At 44.3% G+C, this 12,882-nt stretch overlaps 1 protein-coding gene across 1 annotated transcript in view; it reads left to right on the top strand.

Annotated features, from left to right (window-relative positions):
* Nucleotides 1-11,686, top strand: part of LOC137374238 (uncharacterized) — a 75,428-nt gene extending 63,742 nt beyond the window's left edge. The window contains exon 10 of the mRNA XM_068040026.1: nucleotides 11,477-11,686. Coding sequence (XP_067896127.1) covers nucleotides 11,477-11,686 — 210 coding nt within the window. The remainder of the gene's footprint in view (nucleotides 1-11,476) is intronic.
* The last annotated feature ends 1,196 nt before the right edge of the window (nucleotides 11,687-12,882 follow it).

Here is a 12,882-nt window from a genome sequence, read left to right on the forward strand (position 1 = left end):
AGAGCGCAGGGGCAGAGCGGGTCTGTGGGGCGAGCAGCGGGGCGGGGAGCCGGAGTGAGAGTGAGAGCAGAGCGGGAAGTCCGATCGGTGTTGGTGGCAGACCCAGCAATTAGGGGGAGCTACGGGAGGAGCAGGAGGGAGGAGGGAGAGGACGGCTGGAGAGTAGGAAGGTCAGCTGTTGGGGTCTCTCCAGAAGCATTGTACTGGGGGGTGGGGAAAACTCAGGTGAGGGCTGGAGCGAATGACCAATGTGGGGTGGGAGAGGGGGGGTTGAGGCAGTGAGCGGAGTAGGTGGCTGAGTGGGATGAAGCAGCGAGGGCGAAGTGAGTGGCCAACAGGCTGGGGGGGTACGGTTGAAGCTGGGAGCAAGCAGGCCGGCGTTGGAGGCAGCGCCGGGGAAGAGAAGCGGGATACTGTTGGGGGTGGAGGTGGGATCGCAGCAAATGAATTTAATTTGTTTTTTGTGACAAATCTTATGATAAATTGAGCAGCGCCATTTTTATTACTGGCAGCTATCTAAAACGTCGCAGACAGTGATATTTCAGTGCACGAGGCTGCATTTGTGCATGTGCAAGTACTGCGCCACCTAGTGGTTGCATTGTCAGCAAACGCAGCCTTAAAAACAACAGGCACAGGCATTCTCCACCTGCCTAAGAGACACTACCAGATAAGGGTGAATTGTACCCTTTTAACCATTGTGTGTATGATAAAGAAAGAACTTGAAATTATATCGCACCTTTCACAACCTCATGATGTCCAAAATTGCTTGACAGTCAATGAATTACGTTTGAAGTGTAGTCCCCATTGTGGGGAAATGCAGCAGTCAATTTGAGCACAGCAAGATCCCACAAACAGCAATGATAAGATAATGTTTTTCCAGTGTTGGCTGAAAGATAAATATTAGCCAGGACATTGGGGTAATCCCCCCCTGCTGTTCTTCGAAATAATGTCATAGGATCTTTTACATATACCTGTGAGAGCAGACAGGGCCTTGGTTCAACTTCTCATCTGAAAGAGAACACCTCCGGCATTTCAGCACTCCCTCAGTACAGCACTGCAGTGCCCACCTAGACTGTATGCTCAAGCTTCTGAAGTGAGAATTGAACCCACAACCTCTGACTCGGAGGTAAGAATGCTATCTTCATTCAACATATTTGTACTTGTGCATTGCGTAATGTGCAGTACAAAAGCTCATAGTGAAACACACACATGAGCTGTCAACTACCAGAGGGAAGTGAATTGTCTTCCTTTACGCACTGTGGGCTGGAGTTTGTCCTCCCCAAGCATCGGGTTCCATGGTGGGGGGAGGGGAGCTGCCTGAAGATGCCTGCGGGAGAGGGCCGCCAAAACCCCAACGGCGGGAGGACCCAGCCCGATGTTACTGGTGGCAGTGAGGCCTCGTGGTGGCACCGCTGCCACTCGGCGATGGGACCCCAAACATTTAAATAAATTTAAATGAATGAATTAATGAAACTCACGTCACCACCTGATGTCCCATTGTGATCTTTGGCCCGGTGGCTGGCACTCCCACATCTTCGGATCCCCTTCTGGGGAAACAAGGTGCCACACTGGGGGGGAGGGGGGAGGAGGTAAGTTTATCAATGCAGGAAGGGAGGGAACGGGGTCAAAGTAACATCATGGGTGTAGGGGTTGGGGGAAGGGTTGGAGTTAAAGGTTTGTGCAGTTTGTGGGGGGGTGAGGGGAAATGTCAGATGATAAAGGTAAGTGTTCTTTTGGGGGAAAAGGGCAAATAATTAATTTAATTGCGATGGGGGGGGGTGGGAGATGGGCAAAAGAGATGTATTTGTTTATTTTAATTCCATTTCCCTTTAAATATTTAAATTTCCCAGTAATGCTGAGAGCCCTTTAAAAATGGCGTCAGTGCCTGCACACAGGCAGCTGACGCCATTGTCGGGGACAGACAGCCCGCCCCCTCCATGTGCTCGGTGGGGTTGGTGGGGGAGGGGCCCCCACCCCGGCTATTTAAATGAGCCGCCACACGGAAGATTGCGGCAGCTCTGCAACATGCGGCCCGCATGGACGGGAGATTGTTTTTCTCGCCTGCCACCTAAATCAGCGGTGGACACATAAAATTCAGCCCTGTGCACTGTACATATCTGAGCACTGCACCTTAGACCCCGCATCAGTAAGGCAGTTAGAAACAGGTTCTATTGGAATGAATTGTATGTATTTGGTAACCATATTCCTGTATTAACATGAAGAACCATGTATTATGCTGGTATTGGCCCAAAACTTGCTTTCAGGGGAATGCACTGGTATAACGTGTCACACCAAGTTCTGTTGACCCATCAACCCTGTACTCACTGACCTGTATTATTCCCAGTTTGGCAAAGCCTCGATTTTAAAATTCTCATCCTTGTTTGCAACTCCTTTAATGGCCTCGTTCCTCCCTATCTCTGTAATCTCTTCCTGCCCTACAATCCTACCGAGCTATTTGCGTTCCTCCAATTCTGGCCTCTTGCTTATCTCCGATTTTAATTTCTCCATCATTGGCCGCCGTGCCTTCAGCTACCTAAGCCCTACGCTCTAGAATTCCCTCCCTAAACCTCTCCAACTCTCTATCTCTCCTTTAAGATGCTCCTTAAAACCTACGTCTTTGATCCTGTCCTAATATTTTCTTATGTGACTCAGTATCAAATCATGTTGGATAATCTCTCCTGTGAAGTGCCTTGAGATGTTTTAGACAGAGCCTTTAATGTAGTAAATGCATGTTGTTGTAATGTAACCTCAAGACATGAAAATACATTTTCTCTGAAAACAGCTTAAAACATGGGCAGTGTGTTTTCAGGAGAAATATGTGGTAACAATGGTGAACCTCCGTTTAGTCACGAGTACAATGTGTTTTGAACAGGGGGAACATCTCTATTTTACTTCACTACCATTGTCCTTGCTGCAACTTTGTGCAATCGCTCTCACTGCTGGCGTAGCAGGGATTAGTCAACCACAGGGGAGGAGGAAATGGTGAAAGAGGGTGACTGGATCTTATTATTGCATCTTGTCTCACTTATTGATGGTGAACAATTCCGCCTTCACCTCCTCACTGTGGCACTGCGGACAGCAGGTTGACGTCAGTTTGGATTGAGGCTCAGGAAATACATCACAGAATGTCATAGGTGCAATCAGTCCCCAATTGCTTTCACAGCGGGCCAGCACAGAGAGGATGGGCTGAAGAGCCTCCTTGTGTGCTATAAATTTCTATGTCATGGGCGTAAAGGACGGGACATGGAGAGTGGAGTATGCATGGCGTTCAAACACCACTCCCCCTAAAATTTACATTGTTTTGTTTTTATCTGACTAATCCTTGAGAAAAGATGGAGTTTAGCTCATTGGAAAGGACACAGGAACAATGGGAGTTCTCCCAGAGTTAATCAATTCTGCATTTGACCAATAAAAAACTGATTTAGTTGGGCCTATGATTCTAAATGTTCTTTAGGATATTGTAGTGAATAGTAGTGAAGTTATTGATAGACTAGTTATTGATAGAATATTTATTGATAGACTCACGGCACATAACCAGTGCTTGGATTTCATGAGCGTAAGAAAATTAGAAATAGGAGCAGGAGTAGACCATTTGGTCCTTCAAGCCTCCTTTGCTATTCAATAAGATCATGCTGATCTTCTACCTCAACTCCGCCTTCTCACCCAATCCCTATATCCCTTGATTCCCTTAGTATCCATAAATCTGTTGATCGCTGACTTAAATGTATCCAACTAAGTGTCCACAGTTCTCTGCAGTAGAGAGTTCCAAAGATTCACAATCCTTTATGAGTGATGATGCTTTAAGAGTTTTTTCTGATGAGACTGATTTTTCTTTTCATATTGTTGCGACCAGGTGAGGAGAGGTTGAAAGGCTCCCCTCTTGTCCCTCTCCCCGTTTGACCGCAACAGGATTTATTTATTTTAAACAGTACCAATTTAGTAAGTGTTTAACCCTTTATGTGCTATGATCATAAAAGAACCAATTGGACAGGTTTTCTTGAGATTAAACAAGAAAGAGCTTAGTTTATTGTACTTAAAATCAAAACCCAATCTAAGTAAAAATAATAAACTACGCTCCAACTTTCACACATACACACACGAGAATCACACACACACAAATAGGTTACAGAGTGATGAAGACTAGATTGGTTGGATTAGAGTCCAGAGCAAATAAAATAATATACAGTCTGCGGAATCTGGTAATTCAGTTGTCTTCTGGATGAATTTGTTGTCCTAAAGTTCCTGGTTGGTAGAGGTGGCCACCTGGTTCAGGGTTTTCTTGGAAACAGTGATGTAGATGATTTTCTCCCAGGATTCTCTGTCTGCAGCAGTGATAGACTTGAATGTTTTGCAGTCCGCAAACAGGGTTCAAAACTTACAGTATTACCTGGAGAGACAGAGAGAGAGACAACCCCCAGTAGGGCCCTGCACTGATTAGCACTCAAAGATTGTCTCTCATGTCCAAAGGGAACTCTAAGTTTTCACAGAGATGGACAGACTGTCATATGATTGTCTCAGTGTACTCTCTTTTTCATTTTAATGAGATTCAAATCGAAGAATTTCAATCTCTCTCAGGTCTTATTGTTTCAATGATTACCCCCTGGAGATTCATCTCCACTAGGGTCAATGTTCCAAGATGACTTTGAATGTCTTGCTAATGAGGGTGATACCATATAATTCATTCAACTGCTCAAGCTATTGTTCTGGATAAGAGCTTGTTCAGACATGCGTCTCCACCATGATACCTTGGAATGTGAGGTATTTCAAGGCAAATTGCGGTGGTCATCTTAGCTGCTGTCTTTTTAAAGTGAATTTAAGATTCCAGCTTTCCTTTGAAAAGTTTAATGTAGGGTTACAACCAATGAATTAAAAATCATCATTCAGCATAGCACGTTTTCATGACAATATGCTTTATTTGAGTGGATTAATGAAAGTATATACATTTCCATTTCAACCTTATTGTGAAATTCCTATTTGATAAAAGGACATTTTGAAGTAGATTTATTTGCCATGGCACCTGACAGAACAAAATCCTGGCTATTTCACTGCTATAGGACAGGCCTGTCTAATCTTTCTGCTTCTTTGGGCTGTTTAGATGAACACCATAAGCCAATAAAGCTACCTTGGTAAAGCTACCTTGGTACAACAGTGCCTGGACTGCCACTCATAAAGCACTACCTGCACCAAAGTGAGCTGATGCTACTCTATAATGTGAAGTTAATTTATTTAATTAACTCGGTTAACACATCTCGAAGGGATATGAAGACATTTTCTTTCACTCAGAGTTGTCGGGATCTGGAATGCTCTACTTGAAAAGGTGGTGGAAGCTGATTCCGTAAATAATTTTAAAAGGGAGTTGTACTGGAACTTGGGGATAAGGAACTTACAGGGTTTTCAGACAAAAAGCATGGTTGTGAGACTAAGTATGGCTGCTCTTTCAAAGAGCTAGCACAGGCACGTTGGGCCAAATGGTCTCCTTCTGCATTGAAAGTTTCTATGATCTAAGTATTTTGAAGTACTCCTGATGGAAGGGTGACAAGGTTTGGGGGCAAGCCATGGTTTAGTGGTCAGCACACTCACCTCTAGAGCGCAAAGTAGTGGTTTTAAAGCTCATTTCAGATACTTGAGCACATTATCTAGGCTGATGCTCCCAGTGAAGTACTGAGGTAGTGCTGCATTGTCAGAAGTGCTGCCTTTTGGAAGAGAGGTGCAACCAAGGCCCCAGCTATCCTGCTTCTACTCGAAGAATTGCAGTGGGTTCTCCTCAGCATCCTGGCCAATATTTATCTTTCAACCAACTTTCTAAAACAGCTTATCTGGCCATTTTGCTGTTCGTGGGAGCTTGCTGTGAGCAAATTGGCTGCCAGATTTCCTACATTGCAATGGTGACTAATTTCAAAAATACTGACTGTAAAGCGCTTTAGTATATACTGAGGTTGTGAAAGGCCCTATATGAATTCAGATTCTTTAGTTATTTCAGAATGCCAACCACAACAGAAATCCTCATAGTTGCCCAATAAATGCCACCACTTTCTTCTTGTCCACAACTATGGGTGATTTGAATCCTCTTGACCTGGTGCTGATTGATTAAGTGAGCCCAGCTCGGTAATGGAAACTGACACAGTGGAACCGTCAATAAGGCTGGGATTCTATCCATTTGATTTCAGATAATCTTGCACGCCAACGGGTAAAGAAAGACTTGCATTTACATGGCACCTTTTACAACTGTTGTAATGTGAGAAACCTGGCAGCCGATTTGCACACAGCAAGCTCCCTCAAACAGCAATGTGTAATGATCAAATAGTCTGTTTTTTAAGTGACAATAATATTGGCCAGTGCAGCAGGGATGACTTTTCTGCTCTTCTTCAAAAAAAGTGTCGCGAAATCTTTCATGTCCACTTGAGAGAGCAGACAGGGCCTCGGCTTAACATCCCCTCCTAAAGATAATATTTCCAACAGTGCAACACTGGAGTGTTAGCTTAGACTGTTGTGCTCTAGTCTCTGGAGTGGGACTTGAACCCACAACTTGCTGACTCATTGGCAAAAGCGTTAACAACTGAGTCACATCTGAGACATGGTGGCCTTCAATGGACAAGCAGCAGAAAGCTTACTTCTGATCTATACTTACTCCTGAAGAGATTTGAGTGTCCTTTAACCTTGTCTCTACATAAAGAAGCAACCATAAGGATTGGTGGTTACTTTCTAGATCAAGCTTCATGTATTTGGCTTGATTTGGTGTAAATTTAGCCAACTCAGCTCAAACAGACTCAAAGTCAAATTCAACCAATCCAGGGTCAGTTCAAAGGGTAAATCTATGCACATCTTTTCTTAGGAGATTAAATGGGTTCAACTGTACAGGTCATGGGGGAATAATTTGTGATTATTAGCTTCCTTCCAAATACTGCCTCTCCCCAACAACCACCTTACACCATTGGTTCCTGTTCATTGGGAAAAATTGAAATTTTAAAGTAAAAATGACACATTCTAATTAATTATAAGAACTTTTACTCCACAATGAATAGATTTTTTCCCCCTCAAAATAAACAGGAATAAAAACTAGCATTTGAGTTAATTTTTTGATTCCCCCAACTGCAGGAAACAGTCTGCTTCTTTCAACACTGTTTCATCATTCCATCGTTTTAAACACATCGATTATTAGATTTTTTTTTTTTAGATTAGAGATACAGCACTGAAACAGGCCCTTCGGCCCACCGAGTCTGTGCCGAACATCAACCACCCATTTATACTAATCCTACACTAGTCCCATATTACTACCAAACACCCCCACCTGTTCCTATATTTCCCTACCACCTACCTATACTAGTGACAATTTATAATGGCCAATTTACCTATCAACCTGCAAGTCTTTTGGCTTGTGGGAGGAAACCGGAGCACCCGGAGAAAACCCACGCAGACACAGGGAGAACTTGCAAACTCCACACAGGCAGTACCCGGAATCGAACCCGGGTCCTTGGAGCTGCGAGGCTGCGGTGCTAACCACTGCGCCACTGTGCCGCCCTTTGCATTGTTCTTTGCATTGTTCTAATGAGAAACAATCCAGTTTTCCAAGCCTTGCTTTATAAACAGAGTCAAGGAAGTTATGCTGACTTTTCTTCAAATAATTGGTTAGGCCTCAGCTGGAGAACTGCATCCAAATCTGGGTACCACATATTAGGATGGATATCAAGGCCTTAGAAAGGGTACAGAGGAGATGTACTTGAATAGTACCAGGGAGGAAAGAATTTAGTAACATGGGGAGACTAGAGAAGCTAGGATTGTTCTCCTTAGAGAAGAGAAGGTTGAGGTGAGATTTAATAGGGATGTTGAAAATCATGAAGGGTTTTGATAGATTAAGTAAGGAGAAACTGTTTCTGGTGGCAGGAAGGTGGGTAGTCGTTGGCCACAGTTTCAAGGTGATTGGGAAAAGAACAAGAGGTGACATGACAAGAAGTTTCATGCAGTAAGATCATAAGAAATAGGAACAGGAGTAGGCCATTCAGCCCCTTGAGCCTGCTCCGCCATTCAATAAGATCATGGCTGATCTGATTTTGACCTTAACTCCAGCTTCCTGTCTGCCTCCCACCCCCACCATCCACTCCCCCCTCCCCCCCCTTAACTTTTGAGTCCCTTGTAGATCAAAAATCTGTCTAACTCAGCCTTGAATATATTCAATGACCTACTCCACTGCTCTCTGAGGAAGAGAATTCCAAAGATAAACGACCCTCTGAGAGAAGAAATTCCTCCTCTTCTCTATCTTAAATGGGAGACCCCTGTGCCCCCCTAGTTCTAGATTCCCCCGCGAAGGGAAACATCCTCTCAGCATTTATCCTGTCAAGCCCCCTCAGAATCATATATGTTTTAGTAAGATCACCTCTCTCATTCCTCTAAACTCCAATGAGTATAGGCCCAAACTTCTCAACCTTTCCTCATAAGACAATCCCTTCATCCCAATAATTAGCATTCTCTGAACTGCTTCTAATGCAAGTATATTCCTCCTTAAATAAGGAGAGCAAAACTGTGCACAGTACTCTAGGTGCAATCTCACCAATGTCCTGTACATTCGGGGAGTTGATGGTGTAGTAATCAAGAGGCCCAGGCTAATGCCCTGGGGCATGGTTTCAAATATCATCAAAGCAGCTGGTGGAATTTAAATTCAATTAATTAGGAAAAATCTGGAATTGTTTCAATAATGGTGCCATGAAACTATCAATGATTGCTATTTTTATTCATTCATAGGATGTGGGCGTCGCTGGCCAGGCCAGCATTTATTACCCATCCCTAATTGCCCTTGAGAAGGTGGAGGTGAGCTACCTTCTTGAACCGCTGCAGTTCATGTGGGGTAGGTAAGGGAGTTCCAGGATTTTGACCCAGCAACAGTGAAGGAATGGCAATACAGTTCCAAGTCAGGATGGTGTGTGACTTGGAGGGGAACTTGCAGGTGGTGGTGTTCCCATGCATTTGCTGCCCTTGTCCTTCTAATTGGTAGAAGTTGTGGGTTTGGAAGGTGCTGTCTAAGGAGCCTTGGCGCGTTGCTGCAGTGCATCTGGTAGATGGTACACACTGCTGCCACTGTGCGTTGGTGGTGGAGGGAATGAATGTTTGTGGATGGGGTGCCAATCTGGTGGACAGGCTTTGGGGAGTCAGGAGGTGAGTTACTCGCCGCAGGATTCCGAGCCTCTGACCTGCTCTTGTAGCCACAATATTTATATGGCTACTCCAGTTCAGTTTCTGGTCAGTGGTAGCCCCTAGGATGTTGATAGTGGGGGATTCAGCGATGGTAATGCCATTGAATATCAAGGGGAGATGGTTAGATTCTCTCTTGTTGGAGATGGTCATTGTCTGGCCCTTGTGTGGCAAATGTTACTTGCCACTTATCAGCCCAAGCCCGGATATTGTACTAGTCTTGTTGCATTTCTACACGAACTGCTTCAGTATCTGAGGAGTGTTGCAAAAACCATCTGGTTCACTAATGTCCTTTAGGGAAGGAAATCTGTTGTCCTTATCTGGTCTGGCCTATATGTGACTCCAGACCCATAGCAATGTGGTTGACTCTTAACTGCCCTCTGAAATGGCCTAGCAAGCCAATCAGTTGTCAAGGGTATTTCGGGATGGGCAACAAATGCTGCCCTTGCCAGTGACACCCACATCTCATAAAAGAAAAAAAAGACTTCCCTACTTTTATACTCGATCCCCTTGCAATAAATGCCAACATTTCAATTTCCTTCCTAATTATTTGCTATACCTGCATGCTTTCTTTTATTGATTCATGTACGAGGACACCCAGATTTTGTTGTACTGCATTCTGCAGTTTCTCTCCATTTAAATAATATCCTGCTTTTCTCTTCTTCCCATCAAAGTGGACAACCTCACATTTTCCCACATTATACTCCATTTGCCAATTTTTTTTCCCACTCACTTAACCTATCTATTTCCCTTTGCAGATTCTTTGCATCCTCCTCACAACTTGCTTTCCCACCTATCTTTGTATCATCAGCAAATTTGGTTACAATATACTTGGTCCCATCATCTAAGTCATTGATATAGATGGTAAATAGTTGAGGCCCCAGCACTGATCCCTGTGGCACTCCACTAGTTATAGTTTGCCAACCTGAAAATGCCCCATTTATCCTGACTCTCTGCTTCCTGTTAGTTTGTCATTCCCCAATGCATGCTAATATGTTATCCTCAACACCCTGAGCTCTTATATAAATAAAAGCAGAATACTGCAGATGCTGGAAATCTGAAATAAAACCAAAAGGTGCTGGAAATACTCAGCAGGTCTGGCAGCATCTGCGGAGAGAGAAGCAAAGTTAACATTTCAGGTCAGTGACCTTTCATCAGAACATTTCTTATGAAAGGTCACTGACCTGAAACATTATCTTTGCTTCACTCTCCGCAGATGCTGTCAGACCTGCTGAGTATTTCCAGCACTTTTTGGTTTTATTCCATGAGCTCTTATCTGGTGTAGTAACTGCTTATGTGGCACCTTATTGAATGTCTTTTGGAAATCCGAATACACTGCATCTACTGGTTTTCCTGTATCCACCCTGCTTGTTACATCCTTAAAGAACTCTAATAAAATTGTCAAAGGTGATTTCCCTTTCATAAACCCATATTGACTCTGCCTGATTGTACTATAATTTTCTAAATGTCCTGCTACTATTTCTTAATAATGAACTCTAGTATTTTCCCAATGACAGATGTTAGGCTAACTGGCCCTTAGTTCCTGCTTTGTATCTCCCTCCTTTCTTGAATAAACGTGTTACATTTGTGGTTTTACGATCCGCTGCGGGCTTTCCAGAATCTAGGGAATTTTGGAAGATTATAACCAATCCACCCACTGGGCTGGATTTTAAAAGCCCGCCTTAGCTGCCAGCAGCGAGCCCAAAAAATGGTGGCCGCACCCACTGAAGAGCCGCCACAATCTCCCACACAGCGGCTCATTTAGATAGCCGAGGTGGCCTGTGCCCCCACCCCACCAATCATGTAGAGGGGGCAGGCAGTCCGTCACAGGCAATGGTGTCAGCTACCTGTACACAGGCGCTGGTGCCCTTTTTCCCTGCTGGCAAATTTGAATTTTTAAAGTGAATCCCCCCCCAAAAATTTACAAAATAAGATTGTAAAGCCCCTTTCCAACTCCCCAGTAAAAACTACAGTGAGTATTTTCCCTTTCCCCGCAAAAAACATTTACCTTTGAATTCTGACCTCCCCACCCCAGCCTGCAGAAAGTTGAAAATTCAACCCTTCCCACCATCCCTTACACTGCTGATGCTTATTTGACCTGCTCCCCCTCCCCCGCAGTATAAAATCTCAGCTCCTCCCCCCTCCTCACAAGTGTCACGCCTGCGTTCCCCAGACGGGGAATTGAAGGCGCGGGAGTGCCAGCCACTGCACTGAAGATCACGGTGGGCCCCAAAGATTCAAGGTAAGTTGATTTAAATTTATTCATCTCATTCATTTAAATATTTAAATCCAGGTTCCGTCGCCCAGCTGCGGGGGGGCCGCCACGGAGCCTTGCTGCCGCTCGGAGGATCAGGCCGGGCCCTCCTGGCATCGGCCTATGTGGCGGGCCTTTGACGGAATGATCTTCCAGCCGTACCCACTCCCCCCCCACCTCCATCACGTAGCCCGACATTGTGGGCTTGGCAAAATCCAGCGCACTATTTTTGTAGCAACTTCTTTTTGAAGACCCTAGGGTGCAGGCAATCAGGTCCAGGGGACCTTTCAACCTTTAGTCCCATTAAGTTTCCTCATTATTTTTCTTGATTGTTAGTCATTGTTTTAAGTTCCTCCCTCCATTTTGCGTCTTGATTTTCTGCTATTCTTGGGACGCCTTTTGTGTCTTTTACTATGAAGACAGATACAAAATACTTTGTTCAAAGTCTCTGACATTTCTTTGTTTCCCATTATTAATTCCCCAGTCTCATCCTCGAAGGGACCAATGCATAATTTATTTTCCTTTTTATATATTTGTAGAAGCTTTTATTGTCTGTTTTTATATTTCTTGCTAGTTTACTCATACTCTAATTCTCCCTTTTTATTTTTTTTAGCCATCCTTTGCTGGTTTCTAAAATTTTCCCAATCTTCTGGCCTATCACTAATCTTCACAGCACAGTATGCCTTTACTTTCAATTTGATAACATCCTTGATTTCTTTCATTAGCCACACATCCTTCTCATAGAGTCTTTCCTCTTCAATAGAATATATCTTTGCTGAGATTTATGAAATATCTTTTTTTTTATTTGCTCATGGGATGTGGGTGTTGCTGGCTAGGCCAGCCTTTATTGTCCATCCCTAATTGCCCTTGAGAAGGTGGTGGTGAGCTGTCTTCTTGAAATGCTTCAGTCCATTTGGGGTAGGTACACCCACAGTGCTGTTAGGAAGGGAGTTCCAGGATTTTGACACAGCGACAATGAAGGAACGATGATATAGTTCCAAGTCAGGATGGTGTGTGGCTTTCAGTTGGCGATGTTCCCATGCATCTGCTGCCCTTGTCCTTCTAGGTGGTAGGTGTCGCAGGTTTGGGAGGTGCTGTCTAAGGAAACTTGGTGAGTTGCTGCAGTGCATCTTGTAGTTGGTACACACTGCATCAGTGGTGAAGGGAGTTAATGTTGAAGGTGGTGGATGGGGTGCCAATCAAGCGGGCTGCTTTGTCCTGGATGGTGTTGAGCTTCTTGAGTGTTGTTGGAGCCGCAGCCATCCAGGCAAATGGAGAGTATTCCATCACGCTCCTGACTTGTGCCTTGTTGATGGTGGACAGGCATTGGGAAGATAGGAGGTGAGTTACTCGCCACAGAATTCCTAGCCTCTGTCCTGCTCTTGTAGCCAAAGTGTTTATCTGGCTGATCTAGTTCACTTTATGGTCAGTGATAACTCCCAGGT

Source organism: Heterodontus francisci, chromosome 10 (genome assembly GCF_036365525.1).
Source record: "Heterodontus francisci isolate sHetFra1 chromosome 10, sHetFra1.hap1, whole genome shotgun sequence".
NCBI classification, from domain to species: Eukaryota; Metazoa; Chordata; class Chondrichthyes; order Heterodontiformes; family Heterodontidae; genus Heterodontus; species Heterodontus francisci.